General features: G+C 44.1%; 1 protein-coding gene across 1 annotated transcript in view; it reads right to left on the bottom strand.

The window, feature by feature from the left end:
* Positions 1-692: 692 nt before the first annotated feature.
* The window catches only part of jupb (junction plakoglobin b), a 57110-nt gene continuing 39823 nt past the window's right edge, over positions 693-17979 (bottom strand). The window contains exons 9-15 of the mRNA XM_061089799.1: positions 17241-17459; positions 15562-15714; positions 13565-13684; positions 12463-12613; positions 11241-11362; positions 8061-8103; positions 693-829 (exon numbers count right to left, since the gene is read on the bottom strand). Of these exons, the coding sequence (XP_060945782.1) occupies positions 693-829; positions 8061-8103; positions 11241-11362; positions 12463-12613; positions 13565-13684; positions 15562-15714; positions 17241-17459 (945 nt within the window). The remainder of the gene's footprint in view (positions 830-8060; positions 8104-11240; positions 11363-12462; positions 12614-13564; positions 13685-15561; positions 15715-17240; positions 17460-17979) is intronic.

The raw sequence follows: 17979 nt of genomic DNA on the forward strand, positions 1-17979 counted from the left end.
GGCTGTTTAAATTTAAATAATTTATATTTACATCGATAGTGAATCCTCTCTACAGAGGCTGCTGTGTTTGTTACAGTATACCAGACCAGACAAACTAAACACCTTTTGAGTTTTTAGGACAACTGAAGGCTACCACATGTTTGGAAGTGGAGGGTGAGGTATTTAAATGTAACAAGCAATGTCAACACTAGATGTCACTAAATCTTACCCACTGAACCTTTTATGTACAAAAGGTTTTCAAAAGCTGATGAGCTGAAGTTTTGAGTCCTCTTTGTATGTAAATCTTTCCTGTATTTTAATGAACATTCTACTATTTGGGGCATTTTGCTATAATAATAATGATAATAATAATAATAATAATAATAATAATAATAATAATAATCCACCTCCAACACGCATCACCACTCATTTATGGTGGCCTTTAGGTTATGAAAAAATGTAAAAAGCAAAAGGCCCCGTGTCGAGCCAATATTTGGTCTGTCCATTCTGGGCTACTGTAGAGACAAGGTGGTGTTACATGGTGGACTTTGTGAACTTACTCTCTATGTAGATATTAAAGGCTCATTCTAAGTAATGAGAACACAACGCTTACCAAGTACATTCAAATGAATATTCGTCAGAATTTGTCAGAATCAAATAATAATATCTAGTGTGTGCATGTGTGTGCATGTTGGTGTTTGGGTGATCACCTGTTAGAGTGGTTCAGGGTAGGCCTGTCTTGGGTCATACGTCATATCTTGCATGTAGGACTCATGGAGGTCAGGGTCTAGCGGCAGGGTGTCCAGAGGCAGATCAGTGTAGCCATAAGAAGGGTAAGCGCCATCTAATTCTGAAACACAAAGACAGATCTGGTTCAAATAAACAGCTTGTGCTGATGCAATTGTGCATTTCACAGTTTGAGTAAATAATTGCCACAACTATAACTGTAACTCCCTGTCAAACCACATTATTTTGCTGGTATAGCCACACAAGCTGGTTCCTCCTCGCTCACAAATACTTTTGAAAAATAACAACTACTGTCAATTAGGTGTGTTTTGACAGTTGGAGGAAGCCGCAGTACCCAGATATGGCAAGAACATGCATACATGGTGAGAACATGCCAAATCCACGAAGAAAAATCTGTATTAAAACCAAGAAACTTCTTCTTGTGACGCGACATACTACACCACCATCTGACTGCAACATCCTTCTATTTGATAGTGCAGAGTTTGTTTTTATATAGTCCTGTTTGGTAACCAATATATAACAAAATAAATGTGTTTATACATGGTCAATCTGGCACCATTAGAAGTTGTCGTTGTTGCATCTCCTAATTGCAGTTTACCCTTAGATGTACAGACAAATGGATGGACATCCGAGATGATCCATGCTGTGGTGTACTTGGGCAAGACACTTTTGCATTGCACTATATCAATGTATGTGTGTCAAAGGGTAAATGGCAAAACTGTGCTGAAGTGCTTTGAGTGGTAAGAACAGAAAAGCGTTATACATGCAGACCATTTACCATGTTTGTGTGTTCAGCATCTTTCCCTCTCCTGTGCACCCCTTTGGGTCTGCCAGCTGAAGACACCACAAGGAATAATGAGATTGGGACTCATATGGCTACTACCAAGGCTGAACCGGACATCAGCCATTGTTGTTGAACTATAATTACACCAATGGACAGTTTTTTTCTTTTTTTACCTGACTCTGATGTGTTGAATAATAATGTCTCTTGTAGATAGGTAAGTAGAGATAGTGCAACTGAACAAAATGAGACGGTCTGACTGACACGAACAAATGAGCAGAGAGAGAGAGAGAGAGAGAGTGGCGTTGTAGGAAGAGACGTCGAGGATGTTGTGGAAGACGACCAGGGGCCAGCGCGCGGTCTTCCTCCGGCAGCTGTACGTTCCGATCACCTTGTCTAGGTTGTCCACGCCTCCTTTGTTGCGGTTGTAGTCCAGGACGACGACCGGTTTGCCGTCCATGCGGTCGCTGACTTGGGCCTCCGAGTGCCGCGTGCTCAGGAGCACCACGTTCCTGTTTTTCTTCCTCGGGACGTAAGACACCAGAGTGGCGGTGGGCGTGAAGGCGAACACGGAGGAGAACACCGCGCGTCCCTTGACCGCGAGCAGCCGGGGCGGGAGCTCGGGCTTGTTCTTCCGAACCGTGCCGACCACGGTGATGTTCCTGTCCAGGAGCTGCCGCGCGAGTTGGTAGGAGGTGAAGTAATTGTCGCACGTGACGTTGCGCCCGCTCAGTCCCTCCGTGAGGTCGAGCACGACCCGCAGCCCCAGGTTCCTCGCCGGGTGCCCGCCACCCGGCTTTCCGGTGTAGACTTGCATCTTCCAAGCGTAGCTGGATCTGGCGTCGCACGCCACCCACGACTTGATCCCATATTTCGCCGGCTTGCTGGGCATGTACTGTCGGAAAGGACACCGGCCTGGCGTGTGTGTGTGCGTGTTTGGGGGGGGGGGAAGAGACGAAACATGAATACCGACAATATCTTCAGGGAAGAAGAAGAAGAACAAGAAGAACAAGAACAAGAGTCGCCAGGTGCATACAGGCGGACAACATAACAACGCAGTGACCAACCTCTGAACGCAACCAGTTGCTCGTCCACGGTCACTTCGGGCCCCGGGTTGTAGAGGAGCGGCAGCCTCGCCGCCCAAGCGTCCCAGACCTCTCGCACGGCCGCCAATTTGTCGGTGGCGCGTCTCGTCTCGCGGTCGTCGAATCGCAGCAGTCTGGAGTACATGTGAAAGACCTTCAGGGGCATCGTGGCGCGGAATATCGCGCGGCCGCTCTCGGCGTCCCACAGGCTGGCGGCGGCCTCACCCCGGGACCTGTACACGCCCGCCAAGATCAGCAGCCCCATGTAGGCGCGCAGGTCGGTCGCGTCCATCCCTTTCCAGCCGTCGCCATACTTGCGACGACCCTCCAGATTCGTCATCTGCAGGACGATGTTCTCTATCGTCGGCGTGACGAACAGCCCGAACGTCGAGGCCGCGTCGCTGACGCCGCTGGACGTCGCGTGCGTCGTGGGGCCCGGGGAAGGGACCCCGACGTGCGTAGCCGAGGACGAATATGAGGAGGCGGAGGCGGAGCGGCCCTCTCTGCCGTACGGTGTCGAGGACCATGATATTTCTCCGTTCTTGGACAGGAAGGTCTCTCTTTCCACGTGTCGTCCTCCTTCTTCTCCTTCTTCTCCTTCTTCTCCTTCTCCTTCTTCTCCTTCTTCTCTTTCTTCTCCTTCTCCTACTCCTCCGTCTCCTTCTCCTCCTTCTTCTTCTCCTTCTTCTCCTTCTTCTTCTGCCGAGGATGTGCACGATGAGGACTCTGCAGCAGCGGCGTCACGCACCGGGTCGTAGTCGTCGTCGACGCAGTCGTCGGCGTCTTCTTCGTCTTCTTCGTCTTCTTCGTCTTCCTGTTCAGAGGATTGTCGGCAGGAGAACAACTGTTGGAGAACCTGGTCTCTGGTGAAACGCTCTTGACGTGCCATCGCGTGACCTCGTCAGGACAAACGGCACGGGGTGGTACCGACTTGTACCACGGATGCATTGTTAGTAACGGCCGTCTCTCCGATCGGCGTCCCCGTGACCCTGAGACTCGCGAAGCCGGGCCCGTCCTGCCGCCCGCGTTGCGTAATCGAGCCTGTTCTTACTCGGTGATGCGAAGAAGAAGAACAAGAACAAGAACAAGAACAAGAACAAGAACAAGAACAAGAAGGAGAACAAGAACAAGATGCACAAGAGGAAGAAGGAAACTAATTTTTTTGTATCATGTTGTATATCTGCACGACACACGCGTAAAAAACGCGAGACGGCGTAACTCTCGTGGTCTCCCCGACCCTGAGAGTCGCGCGACGGGCCCTCCCGGCCGCCCGCGTTGCGTACTCGAGCCTGTTGTTGCTCAGTGATCGTTGAAAAAAATAAAATTACTATGCAGTGGCAAAGCGTTTTACTTTTTTTGTAATCTCAGCACGCCACGCTCCATGTAGCACGGCGGTGTGACGAAGGACCCCTGGGATGCGGACCCCTGGGATGCCCGCGTTGGGGAGTCTCTTCGGCCTGGGTCTCTGAAACTCAAAGGCTCGCGGCTGCGCTCGAGCCTGTTCTTGCTCGGTGATGGGAACGGGAAGAAGAACGAGAACTAGAACTAGAAGAAGAAGAAGAAGAAGAAAAAGACTCTTGCGCAGTAATAATGACAAAAAAGAAACTCATTTTTATTATTTTTATAGCTACACAAGACACACGCAAAGACGCGAGACAAGGTGATGTATGCCCCGTCTCTTGTCGTTCGGCATCTCCCCGACCCTGAGAGTCGCGACGTCGGGCCCGCCCGGCCGCCCGCGTTGCGTACTCGAGCCTGTTCTTGCCCGGTGATGTGAAGAAGAAGAAGAACAAGACGAACAAGAGGAAGAAGGAAACTCATTTTTATTATTTTTTATAGCTACACACGACACACGCAAAGACATATGGCCCGTCTCTTGTCGTTCGGGGTCACCGTGACCCTGAGACTTGCGACGTCGGGCCAGCCCGGCCGCCCGCGTTGCGCACTCGAGCCTGTTCTTGCTCGGTGATGTGAAGAAGAAGAAAAAGACAAACAAGAGGAAGAAGACGCCGAAGAAGACTCTTGCTCAGTAATAATAATAAAGAAAATGCATTCATTTTTATTTTATTTTTGTATTGCTGCACACGCCACGCGCAAAGACGTAGGGCCCGTCGCATGTCGGCCAGGGTCCCCGTGACCCGAGGGCACGCGCCGCGAGCATCTCTGCGGCTGCCAGTGTTGTGTACTTGAGCCTGTTCTTGCTCGGTGATGATAAAAATTATAACAATAATAGGAAGAAGAGGAAGAAGAAGAAGAAGAAAATGCGGTGGCACACGGTTTACTCTTTTTTTTAAAAATAATTTGTATTGCTCCACATGGCCACGCGACGCACGGCGAAGACGTAGGGCCCGTCGCTTGTCGGTTGGGGTCCCCGTGACCCGAGGGCACGCGAGCATCTCTCTGTCTGCCAGTGTTGTGTACTGGAGCCTGTTCTTGCTCGGTGATGATACAAATTATAACAAGAAGAGGAAGAAGAAGAAGAAAATGCGGTGGCACACGGTTTACTCTGTTTTTTAAAAATAATTTGTATTGCTCCACATGGCCACGCAACGCACGGCGAAGACGTAGGGCCCGTCGCTTGTCGGTTGGGGTCCCCGTGACCCGAGGGCACGCGAGCATCTCTCTGTCTGCCAGTGTTGGGTACTGGAGCCTGTTCTTGCTCGGTGATGATACAAATTATAACAAGAAGAGGAAGAAGAAGAAAATGGGGTGGCACACGGTTTACTCTGTTTTTTAAAAATAATTTGTATTGCTCCACATGGCCACGCGACGCACAGCGAAGACGTAGGGCCCGTCACTTGTCGGTTGGGGTCCCCATGACCCGAGGGCACGCGAGCATCTCTCTGTCTGCCAGTGTTGTGTACTGGAGCCTGTTCTTGCTCGGTGATGATACAAATTATAACAAGAAGAGGAAGAGGAAGAAGAAGAAAATGCGGTGGCACACGGTTTACTCTGTTTTTTAAAAATAATTTGTATTGCTCCACATGGCCACGCGACGCACGGCGAAGACGTAGGGCCCGTCGCTTGGGGTCCCCGTGACCCGAGGGCACGCGAGCATCTCTCTGTCTGCCAGTGTTGTGTACTGGAGCCTGTTCTTGCTCGGTGATGATACAAATTATAACAAGAAGAGGAAGAAGAAGAAGAAGAAAATGCGGTGGCACACGGTTTACTCTGTTTTTTAAAAATAATTTGTATTGCTCCACATGGCCACGCGACGCACGGCGAAGACGTAGGGCCCGTCGCTTGTCGGTTGGGGTCCCCGTGACCCGAGGGCACGCGAGCATCTCTCTGGCTGCCAGTGTTGTGTACTGGAGCCTGTTCTTGCTTGGTGATGATAAAAATTATAACAATAATAGGAAGAAGAGGAAGAAGAAGAAGAAGAAGAAAATGCGATGGCACACGGTTTACTCTTTTATTTAAAAATAATTTGTATTGCTCCACATGGCCACGCAACGCACGGCGAAGACGTAGGGCCCGTCGCTTGTCGGTTGGGGTCCCCGTGACCCGAGGGCACGCGAGCATCTCTCTGGCTGCCAGTGTTGTGTACTGGAGCCTGTTCTTGCTTGGTGATGATAAAAATTATAACAATAATAGGAAGAAGAGGAAGAAGAAGAAGAAGAAAATGCGATGGCACACGGTTTACTCTTTTTTTTTAAAATAATTTGTATTGCTCCACTTGACCAAGCGCCAAGTCGGGACACTGTCACACGCATACAAACACATGCTGGGTCAACCAGACCCTGGGACAACACAAGGGTTAAGGGCTCTCTCCCTGTGCTTGCCATTTGGGGTTTGCATGAGAGCCTCCCCTCTTGTGCTGGTAACATGACTCCGTCACATAAAAGACAAAAGTATCACTTAGATACATTTTTTCCTTTTCTAAGAATAATTAAATGTTGGGGGAGATCCCAGTGTGCTGACTAACACACAATGGGTTCATAAAACTTAAGGCCTACAAGACATTCCAAAAAAGCAGTTCTATGAGTTTTTCACTCCTCAGCCAGCCTGGAGCCTCTCCTAGTGGGAGAAGCATCTCTGTGTCCTTCAAGACGACCCCCAACTGTGTTCCTAAAACGCCCACTGAGGTTGAATCCCCGCCCACTAAGGTCATACCCTGACATTCCATTGGCTGATGGCAGGCAAAACTCATTATCCACTTCCTGAGGAGGCTGGACCTCTCAGGTAAGCTTAAAACTGCTGAACTCAAAGAAATAGCTGCCAGTTCCCTGCTAAAAGACTTCGACCAAGACCTCCGGGTCTTTCCAGATGTTCCAGCTGCTATAGGGGGCGAATCACAAACGTTTGTTTTATTTAATTTCATTTTCTTTCTTTTATCTTCAGTCGATGTTGATAGGACCTTTTTGTTATTTTAACTTGAAAGATCGAAACAGGAAGTTCACTCGCGGGCCGAGTTACAAACAGACTTTTCTTTCCACACGATCTACAAACGGCTCCTAGAAGCCGCACATCCCTGCAGAAGCACTACGTTCATTCTGCTGAGGAGCAAGAATAATCTATTCTTGTTCAGGCGCACGGTCTCCGCTGCCACAGAAGGACGAAGCTTCATCCCGTCAAGAAGCACGAGAAACTCCACTCCGTTTCGGCCCAGCACGACGCCCACTGCCACAGACGAACCAGCGAAACAGAACTCGAGAGGCCACGACTAATTCACTGGACTTCCGGGACATTTGCGCCGATGCGCACGCACACCGCGAGGGTTTACAGTAAGTGGCTATATTTTCTGGGCAGAGACTAGTTTTAATAGTTAGCGTGTTGTTTAATATTTGAGTGTATTGTTTCGTTTGAGACCTCCGGATCTATTGTTTAGCCCTTGACGAGCCGGCACTTCCGGTTCTGGTGTTCCGGCCGTGTTCCTTGTGTAACAGTGCCTTAATGCCGCGACGAAGCGTCTTCGGCTGCACTGTTAACGTCCATTTAAGTGTGCAGAGATTTTACCGATCAAAACATCGATGCACAACGCTAATTTGGGCACTGAGTGGTGAAATCACTGTGAACTGTGATGTTTTAAGGTCAATTAGCAAGATTCTCAGAATTAGCAGTAACTGTGTCTTTAACTGGTGAAAGAAATAAACATCACCAGGGACAGATTATATCCGTTTTAGATTAGATCATGATTAATACTTCCAAATATAAATGGGTCTGTTTGTGGTCTATGTTCTCTCTGCACAAAATATAGTTTATATTACATGTATGTGTATGTACTTTATATGATTTTTCCAATGTCTTACCGTTATGTTCTCAGATCATTATTTCGATGCCTACTGAAAATGGCAACAACATTTTCTTTTACTGTTATTTGTGAAGGAAGATCACCAAACCTTTCATGTGTCCTGTTCAATATGTGATGAAGACCCCACCTGAGTGTACGGATAAATGTTAAGTCTGTGTATGTGTGATTGTATTAAACAGTGTTCTAGAAGTACTTTCCTTTAAATCAGAGTACTCACCATCAGTTAGGTAAGTAGGCTCCAAGGGAACTGCAGTATGGGTCTGAAGATAAAAAGATAGAAACAGACATGAACAAAATAATGTTCTCACATCACTATGGCAACAAAGCACACATGTCAATAAAGTAGCACCACAGGGGAGACGGTGGATTGGAGGCAGATATACACACACACAAGCAAACCTTGCCAACCAGCAGAGAGACAAAATAAGCTGAGCAAGTGAACAATTGCTATAACTCCCACAAGAAAACACATGTGAATGAAAAACTTGGAGCCATTTGATGAAAACTGAAAATGTTGAATCATAGCAAAACCATTACAGAAATAAGTGAATGTCTCTAGAGCAAATATAAATGGAAGTTTTGAATGAACAAATTAATTTAGAAAAAAACTCACTGTTTGATTTAACTGTTTTACAAAAAAATCTGGCAGAAACTGTGAGTATGCATGGGTCTAAATTAAGAATATAAATGATGAGTAGATTTTGGGGTCCTGAAGAATTGACCTTTGATCATTGTTATGGGAGTAATAATGACACAGGAAGGTTAAAGCCATGACTGACAATCGTTGACGGAGATTTAAGAGTACTGTGGTGTCAGTAGGTATACTGTTTGAGAGGTTATCTGTGCCTTACCTTCACTATTGGTACTCAATTATTTTAGTTGAATACAATATAGGCAGCATGGTGGCGCAGCAATCTGAATTGTCAGTACACAACAAGAATGTTTTTGGTTGGAATCCAGGTTCAGCCTTTCTGTGTGGAGTATGCATGTTCTTCTGGTGTCTGTCTGGGTCCTATCTGGGTACTCAGCTTCCTCCCACAGTCCAAAGACGTGCAGATTGAGGTTAAGTTAATTGGTTAATTCATACTGCGTACTTCAGCCCTGTGATAGTCTGGCAACCTGACCATGGTGTACTCGCCTACTGCCCAATGTCAGGTGGGATTGACTCCAGCTCCCCCACTAGTTAAAGGGAAAGCAGTATACGGTATCAAATATAGATAATATAAATGGATGGATACTATCTCAGCCTTAGGTACAGTCTAACATTGTCCAAGTAAAGGTTATTCAATCAAGGATTTTTTAGGTTGGCTGTGTTTAGCTCAGTATCAGGATTCATCTGATATTTTACACTGGGCCAGAGGGTCACTTGTCTTAATCGTATAAAGATGCAAAATTGAACAGTATGTATGTCTGTGTGTGTGTTTGCTGCCTTTTCAGTTATTTAATTATCAGATGAAGGATATAGAAGTTATCTAAGCCCCTACACAATTATGGTTCACCCACACAGTTGCTTTCAGTTGCGTGACTAATTAGACATCTGATGCCTACAAATGGCATCGTGCCATGTTCACAAGAAGATGCAATTAACCACTTGAATACCAAATATATTGTGTACCCAACTTCCAATGTTGTATCTACAGGCTCATAAGTTCTATTTAAAAGCTGCAGTCCTCTCAGAAATACTGTATGCTGGTGTTTGGTACTACTAGTGGCATCAGAACGTAGTTAGTGTTTGACGTCCAGGCTTGACTTTCTTCTGATATGATTGCATAGATAAAATTGGGGAGTGATGAGCAAACATCTTTTAACCCTGTGTCAGAGCATACAGGTAGATGCGGGAGGTCCTGAATCAGACAGCCAAACAGGCAGCAAAACCTCTCGAATGAGCTTCTGGCTTCATAATCCCCCCTGGTTCATGAACATTTGACGAATGTGCAGACTCAATTGGAGGGACGCACAGGAGATGGTGAGGCGAGGGGAGGGTTGAAGGGGGTTGAAGAAAGAGCTGAAAGGGTTTGACTGAAGTTGTGAGATGCTTAGAACCTGGAGGCTGAGACTCAGGGAGAGGGTATCAAAAACCTTGGGGCTGCTCTTGCACCGAATAGTTAGATGGACAGCACAGTAACAGGCACCTCTCCAAGAAATACCAAATAACCACCAGAATCATGGGTTGGCGGAACCCTAAAGGCACTGGTAATGTCAGCTTATGCCAACCAGGCACGGTGGCTGGCCAGATCGATAAGGTTGGTGGCGTGGAGTGATGGTTGCGTAATGCATCGAAAAACTGAGTAAGACTGTTGAAGCTTAGTATCGTGGGTCCGTGGGGAGAAGAGATGTCTGTGATTAGTTTCTTCTTTCCGAAGAGTTTCCTGGTAGGGATGATGCTGAAGACTGGGAACGGGAGACTAATGAAAGGACCTATCATAAAGCCATCATTGACTTCTTTGGCTAGGAGATACGATTAAGATACATTTATTTGTCCCAAACACATGCACAGACATGCACAAGCACACTCATGCAATTGTAGGGAAATTTAACCTCTGCTTTTAACCCATCTGGTGCAGGACACACAGAGCAGTGAGCAGCCATGTACAGCGCCCGGGGAGCAGATGTTGGGGGAGTAAGGTGCCTTGCTCAGGGGCACTAGACAGGGTAGAGAGAATCCTCTTGGATTTTTGGACATATCAATCCAGGTTCGTCTTTTTGTGGTTTCTCCGTGGAGTCAAACCAGAGACCTTTTCTGCCCATAGTCCAAGTTTCTGCCACTAGTCCACCGCCTGTCCATGCCTGTCCATGATGGAGTGCAAACGTGGTGAATGGACAGATGGCTGCGTCGGAGAGGGGGGGAATATGGATGGGGAAGATTCTAGGACTACTCATTTGGTCGTCAAAAAATGTTTGCTGTCTGAGGGGCTGAGAACCAGCTGTCCATGATGAGACAAGTTGAAATGCCTAGAAAGTCAAGGTCGAGAGAACTGTGACCATCGTGAGAACTGAGACAAACAAGAGAGAGTGTTTAGTTATGCTTATGTAGGCATGCACATGTGAGTTAATAAGGCATAGATGAGTGGATCAGTGAGGAAGAGATGGTGAGCTGTGGTCTTGTTCCTGGAACCTCAATTATAATAACTCTATTTACGGAGAAAGCAGTTGCTCGTAACATGCAATATTCAGAGATTAGATTGGTTTGCTGTAGGCTCCTCTTTCTCTTTGGTTGTTTGGACATTTCTCAGCTGTAGAATTATTTTTATGATCCATTATTTGATATAAGGGATGCTTTTTTTCAAGAAGAAAAGGAGACTTTCGTTATCAGGACAAATATAGCTCTATGGCTTTAAGTGTCATATGTATAGCAGTGAAAACCACACACACACACACACACACACAGCCTTCTTACCATTTCCCATGCGGTAGGGTCATGTTTAAAGAGCGAGTGTGTTAACTCCACAGACACTCTCTTCCTGTAATCTGAACTCTTGTCCTCTGAAATTCGGAACAGCACTGCTGCAGCATAGGTGGCTACAGGGAGACAGTAACATAACCATATATATATATATATGTCTTTATTTTGCAGAAATTATGTTATTATAAAAGTCTGAATCACTTCATGACGAAAGTTAAATAAATAGCAAGCTTTACTTCCAACAGACCAAAATGTTAGAACAGAATGACTTCTTGTCAATAACACATTTTGCAACAAGTAAATGTATTAATGTATTCATAATAACAAAACAGTGTTACAATATATTTTACAAAAAGCAACCCAGGCCAGGTCTTTATGGAAGAGGACCACTTGTCAAAGAAATAAGATAATTCTCAGGATTTGGTCTTAAATAACTAACAAAGCAAAATTAACATTTTGGACACAAGGCCTGTCTCACAGTCTGTGCTCGATTTCATCCCAGAGATGCTGGATTACCTCTGTGATGAGATAATACCATTCTAATACCTTATTTTTAATAATGCGTTTAAGATGTGTTTTAATTGGAACTAATGGGCCAATAGAAAAATAGCCCATGACCAATTATTCTTAAAATTCTTGATTGTTTGTGAATCCCCCCATAACAAAATCAAGAATGGACTTCTTCGATGTCATTAGACTGCTGTATTAACGTGTCATCTGATTAAAGCCCAGAATTTGGGGTACCCTGCTAAATGTAATGCTGACAGTCTGGTGGATTATCAGGATTAGAAATAGTACTCAATTTGTACCCTTTCTTTTTTGATCTGTGTTAAAGTTCTATGAGAGCTGGATTTTCCAATTTCACTCACTATGACTTCCAGCAGATGGCAGTCACAACTCACCACATTACACCTTCTCAGCTTCACCAGCAGCCACACAGGTGCATCTTTTCATTGAAACTAAAAAGAGAAGTGTGCTTGGCCTCAGAAAAATAAATAAATATGTATGTTGGCTTAAATCTCTTCCATTTCAAGCATCTTTTACTCTGGATCCTGAGACTTTTAAACTTCTAGTTTTTATTAATCAAAAAGGCTTTTGTATACGTTAATACAAGTTCTGAAAAAGTAAACAGCATTAAAATCTATTTATTGATATATATACAAAAAAATTGAAAATGCATATTATTGTTCAAGCTGTGAGTGGACATGTGATGTACCTATTCCTTCGTTGCTGGAGTGTAGCAGCTCCATGAGTGGTGCTGAAGCTCCCTCTGCGTCAATGAGCTCTGCAGACTGTTTGTCCAGAGCCAACTCACACAGGACACCCGCAGACACTCGTTTCACGTTCTCCACATAGGAGTACAGCAGCTGGGCGCACACACGCACACACACACACACACACACACAAACAAACATTCAGATCATTGAAAGCATTTTTAAAAAAGATTTATATTTATATTATGTCAAAAAACTTAAACAACCACAGTGTCTGTGTTTCAACCAAGCAGCGATCAGGCTGACATAAGGTTCTGTTTTATTATGCTGTGTTAAATGAGATTGCATACGAAGTCAATGCAAAACATTATGCGATTTTGTGTTGCCTGGCTAGTGACATGAAAGTTATGTATAATGAATCAACGCAACAGATACAAAGATTCAATATTCACATCATTTGCTTGAGGGCACAGCCATGGACAAGAATGTGACGCAAATGTTTCATCCACTGTCAGCCAACACAGCAATTAAGCCCTGTGAGAGCCCTGATACCTGTCCAGTTTAATGTTTTCTCAGTCAGAGGGATAGAGTAGTAGAGTGATATCCTGCAGCTCCCCAACACTCTACGGAGGATATGATTATATGCATGATAGATGTATATAATTGCAAAAGTTAATGCATCTGAACTATGTGTATGTATGGGTCATGCTCTAATGTTCCAAAACATTCACTGAGATCTGTGGACAACAGTGGCAGAAATGCAACAACTCAGTGCTGGGCGTGATGCTTGTTCAAACCACAATGCCTGAACTCTGGCAGCCGTGGATATGGTATGCAGGACATTTAGTATAGTGTTGTTACTTAAATGTGCTAAAAATGTTGCTAAAGGAATGCAAATGCTGGTTCACTATATTGGATTAATTTGAAACTAGGATTGCCCCTAAGCGGATCCCTGCTACTAATACCCCAACTTACCTCTAGTGCCATCGTCCACTGGCAGAAGGCTGAGTGTGTGTGAGGGTGGAAACAAGCTGACTCCTCACTTCCATGGTGCTGATATAACATCAGCAGCCTGGCATTGTCTCATAAACATTTTGAGTTTACCTGTACAAATAGTGGTATGGTTTGCATGCTGGCGATGTCTCCTCTGTTAATTGGGTCTCTTGCTAGGATGTGGAGTGCTCCTGTGCAGCCCTCAACTATTTCCTCCATGCGAACACCATCCTGGAAACAGAGAGAGACAGAAAGACAGAGGCAGACATGTGAAGGAGAGAAATAAACCAGTTAATTACAAGTTACCATTCACAAATCTGCTAGATTTAGACTGAAATTATTATTTTTCACTGTTTGTTCCAATTTGGACTTCCCCGTATGTGGAATAAAACAAGCAACTTAATGGCCTGACCTGGAAAAGTCAGTATAGATGAAAACCAGACAGGAAACCAAATACAGATTTACGTGGGATACAAAATACAAGATACAACTTGAGATCACTAGACTGGCAGTGTAAATGGCTGCTTTTCCCATCATTCTTAAATGAGTGTAAGCTTAAAGTCATTGACAATGTGTAATCCTAATCGTGTTAATGTATTGTCGTTGTAATTCTGGTTTTCTATTCTAAACGGAGCCTAAACCATTGTATTCATTATGGTCAATGATATGTATTTATATGGCGCTTTTCTTGTCTTGACGACCACTTAGGTGTCACGATGGGGTCCAAGCATCAAAAGACTCTCCTCTGTCCCTCCTGATTGAAAAGTAAAATAACTGAAGAACAAAATATAGCTATTTCTGTCTTATATATACATATTTAAATTAGGGCTGGGCAACGATTAAAAGTTTTAATCGCGATTAATCGCATGATTTCCCTGATTAATCACGATTAATCGCATTTGTATACGCAAAATCCAATAATGAATTAAAAAGTAGTGTATAGCGCAATTTTATTTTCAATGTTCTGCCATATGAACGAAAGTGCCATAACATTTGTTGTGCAAACACTTTTAACATCAGCATTTAATACAGTAGCAGTTAAATAAAATATTCAGTGTAAATCTCAACTTAACAATGTTATCAAAGCAAATACAAAATTAAAGGTCAATGTCACTGCCAGGGCATTAATGTTATCCTCTTCGTTATGAAAGATGTATACTCCTCCCTGCGTATAACGTAGTCTGCCGAAGCCTTGCTCCGCTCGCTGTTTCGTTGAGTGATTTGCTGATATCAACTGTGTGTTTTGCATTTAGGTGATATTTTAGACTGGAAGTACTCCGGTGATAAGAAAATTCACCTTGGCAGTGGCTACAAATTACTTTGGTTCTGTCGACTCCGCCGTCTGGAAGAACTTTAAAATGAAAATGGCCATGTAAAAGCTCCGAACCCTTGTCCGTGGTTGTTTATCCGCCAATTATTTTCTTTTTTCCGGTTCCGCAGCAGTCAGCAACAGACTTTCACAAAATAAAAGCCTGACTTTCACAATAAAACAATAAATAATCAAACCTGAGTTAATGCAAGATAAAATAATTAATCGAGTTAACTCATCACTTGAGTTAACTAGATTAAAACGAGTTAACTTGCCCAGCCCTAATTTAAATAGATATGGAGGAATTTTCCTCAGTCATAAATAGAAGTGAAGTTATCAACCATTGTCAAAACATCCACAATAAAGGTTGTGTTTCTTTTTCACATAGTTTAGTTCAAGAGTTTAGCCATCAGTATCAACATGGCATCATTACCATTTAAATTAGTAAGCAATCACATCATTCACTTTCTTCAGTTAATATATTCCCCTCAGTGTGTTGCAGGTTAAAAACTTTAACCACACAATGTAGGTCAGCAATGTGCATAACATTAATAATAATCTTATCTGCAGTAGAATGTTCAAACAGTGATTGCTTGTGTGGCTTTCTGTTGCCTACTGTGCCTCTTAGCTGCCAGGTGAATTTTGGTGTGTGTGTGTGTGTGTGTGTGTGTGTGTGTGTGTGTGTGTGTGTGTGTGTGTGTGTGTGTGTGTGTGTGTGTGTGTGTGTGTGTGTGTGTGTGTGTGTGTGTGTGTGTGTGTGTGTGTGTGTGTGTGTGTGTGTGTGTGTGCGTCTGGCGACCTGGTATGTCTGCTGTGTGGATGAGGCGTGTCTCTGCGTGTCCTGGTGAGCCTTCAGTAGCAGGTTGACCAATCGAGGAATAGCACCTGCCTCCCTCAGTGGCGCTTGATTGGCTGGGCACAGTGCCAGGTTCCGGATCAAACCAACTGTGGCCTGAGGAGAGAAGAAGGATCAAAGAGCTTTCTCAACAGGATGTTCCACACTGTATGTGGGTCAGCTTTAAAGGCATCATTGGATGTGATCCTCCAAACGGCAGTGCTACCTCCTGTTTGGAACCCCAGCAAACTGCATTCATGTTTACCAACCAGTATGTGATGCTTTATATCAAAGGGAAGCACAGGGAAGAGAGGGAAAATATCCAACTGTTTTCTATGGAGGGAATGCTCACTTTCTGTCTAGGATGAGACAGCTGGGTCTTCTTCCAGCATATGGGCTGTCTCACTGCTACACCAGCAAAGTGTTCAGAAAAGTTCAAATTTTACTTTTCAAGCACATGCAAAGTCTATACCCCTGCACATATTTGCAATTTTACTGATGCGGGGAACAGCATTCGTAAAGGCATTCAACTGGTATTCTGATCGCTAAAATCCTTAATCTCAATAAATGATATCATGGTAAAGCAACCCTAGTATAAAACGTACAGCGTAAAAAGGTAACTAGAAACTACATAAAAGTTAGTTTTAGAGGAGAGTGACAGGCTAAAAGACATTGGACGCATCTTGTCAGGCTGTGTTCCCACTGTTTGCTACAAAATAAATTTGTGCATCAAAGGGTTCAATTCAATATTTGTACAGTGATTTAAAAGTGATTAAAAAAATACAGAGATATATATCGTGTATCCTAATATATGTTAGAAAAATCACGATATTAACTTTAGACCATATCAACCAGCCCTAGTACCCCCCGCAGAGACCCAGAAACTGCTGACAAGCAGACTAAGACTTGTGTCTGGATTACACTCACTGAATGCTACAGCTGTCCTCTGTCAATGCCCAGGATGCCTTCAGCCACAGTACAGTAGTGGGCTCAGACACAGTTTAGCAAAATAAATAATGTTTCATGTTCAATGTTTCAGGTTCATGAGGGGGGTGATAAAGACGACTTAAACTGCAGCCTGAGTGATATGCAGTTACTATCTGATCAAATTCATTCATAAGCATAATTATAATGTCAGATATGCGTAAGATGGACATTTGGTAAAATGAAACATAAATATTAGTTGAATTATTGTAATGCCAAAGTATGCAGTTGTTTTGTCAAAGGCATCAGGTAATTAAAATATCATAATTAAAATGATTATTTTAGCACACTCCATGCTAAGATAAATTGTCACTATACTGTGCATTTTCTCTAATACCCTTGTATTGTATAATTACCAACCTCTACGAGATCCTTGAAGAGCTTCAGTCTTCAAGTCTTGTTGATTTTAGATTTTAGTGTCTCTCCAGCTGTCTGTCAGTTAGTCTATCGAGGTACACAGCATGCTAGTGGTTATTGTCGTAGCTGAGGTGTTCTGGGAGTGGAGCATGATGAGGGATGTGTTTTTATGGTGTGGTGCGTGACAATGCATGTCTGAGTGCTTTTCTGGCTTTTTGGCCTATACAGTATTTGCCTTTCCTTTTTTCCTTTCCTTCAAACACTTTGAGGCATATAAGAATACAAACGACTGCCTTCCTCACCTTTACGACAGGCCAGTAGTGTGGCTGCCCCAGCAGCTTGACGACAGCAGGGATACCATAGTGCAGACGCACAGCATTCTGGGCTAGCTCTGCATCTTGGTGTCGGGATGTGAGGTGACGCAGGGCACAGACCGCCGGCTCAGCAACGTCCTCCTTCTCCCCTGCTCGGAGCACAGCATGGATCAGTGCTTCCACACCGCCATACTGAGTCACGAGAGTCTGAGAGATAAGAAGAATAAGAAGAAAACAACCTCTTATGTGAAATGCAGCAGAAGTGCTGTGCAGCTTTCTTCATGGCATGGGTGGCACATACATTCATGTAAGAAAACATGGATTAGTGGGAAGACAACTATATTCAAATGTGCCTGTGTGTGTGTGTGTGTGTGCCTGTCAAGACGATAAAGTCCTTATGAGGTGAAAAGGGAAAGCTGAGGTTAGTTGATGGTAAATCATTAACTTAAAAGATGGAGATTTTTTTAAAGGCTGGCCATAGACAAGTAACTTCAAGTTAAGTTGAGTGTAAGTCTCCGGGAAATGAGTGTATGTCTTGTGAAATGTTGAACTTAAAGTGCTCTGAAGTGATGAAGACCTAACTGAAATTAGAAAGTGAAAAGAAGTACAAACAGATGCATGTTGTGTGTGTTATCTGTATCAAATACACTGAAAACTTTGTTATCTGCTTGTCATACACAGATAAACATCGTGGTTTACTGCAGAATAAACAGAGCAAATTGTCTTT

This window comes from Limanda limanda, chromosome 17 (assembly GCF_963576545.1).
Source record: "Limanda limanda chromosome 17, fLimLim1.1, whole genome shotgun sequence".
Lineage (NCBI taxonomy): Eukaryota > Metazoa > Chordata > Actinopteri > Pleuronectiformes > Pleuronectidae > Limanda > Limanda limanda.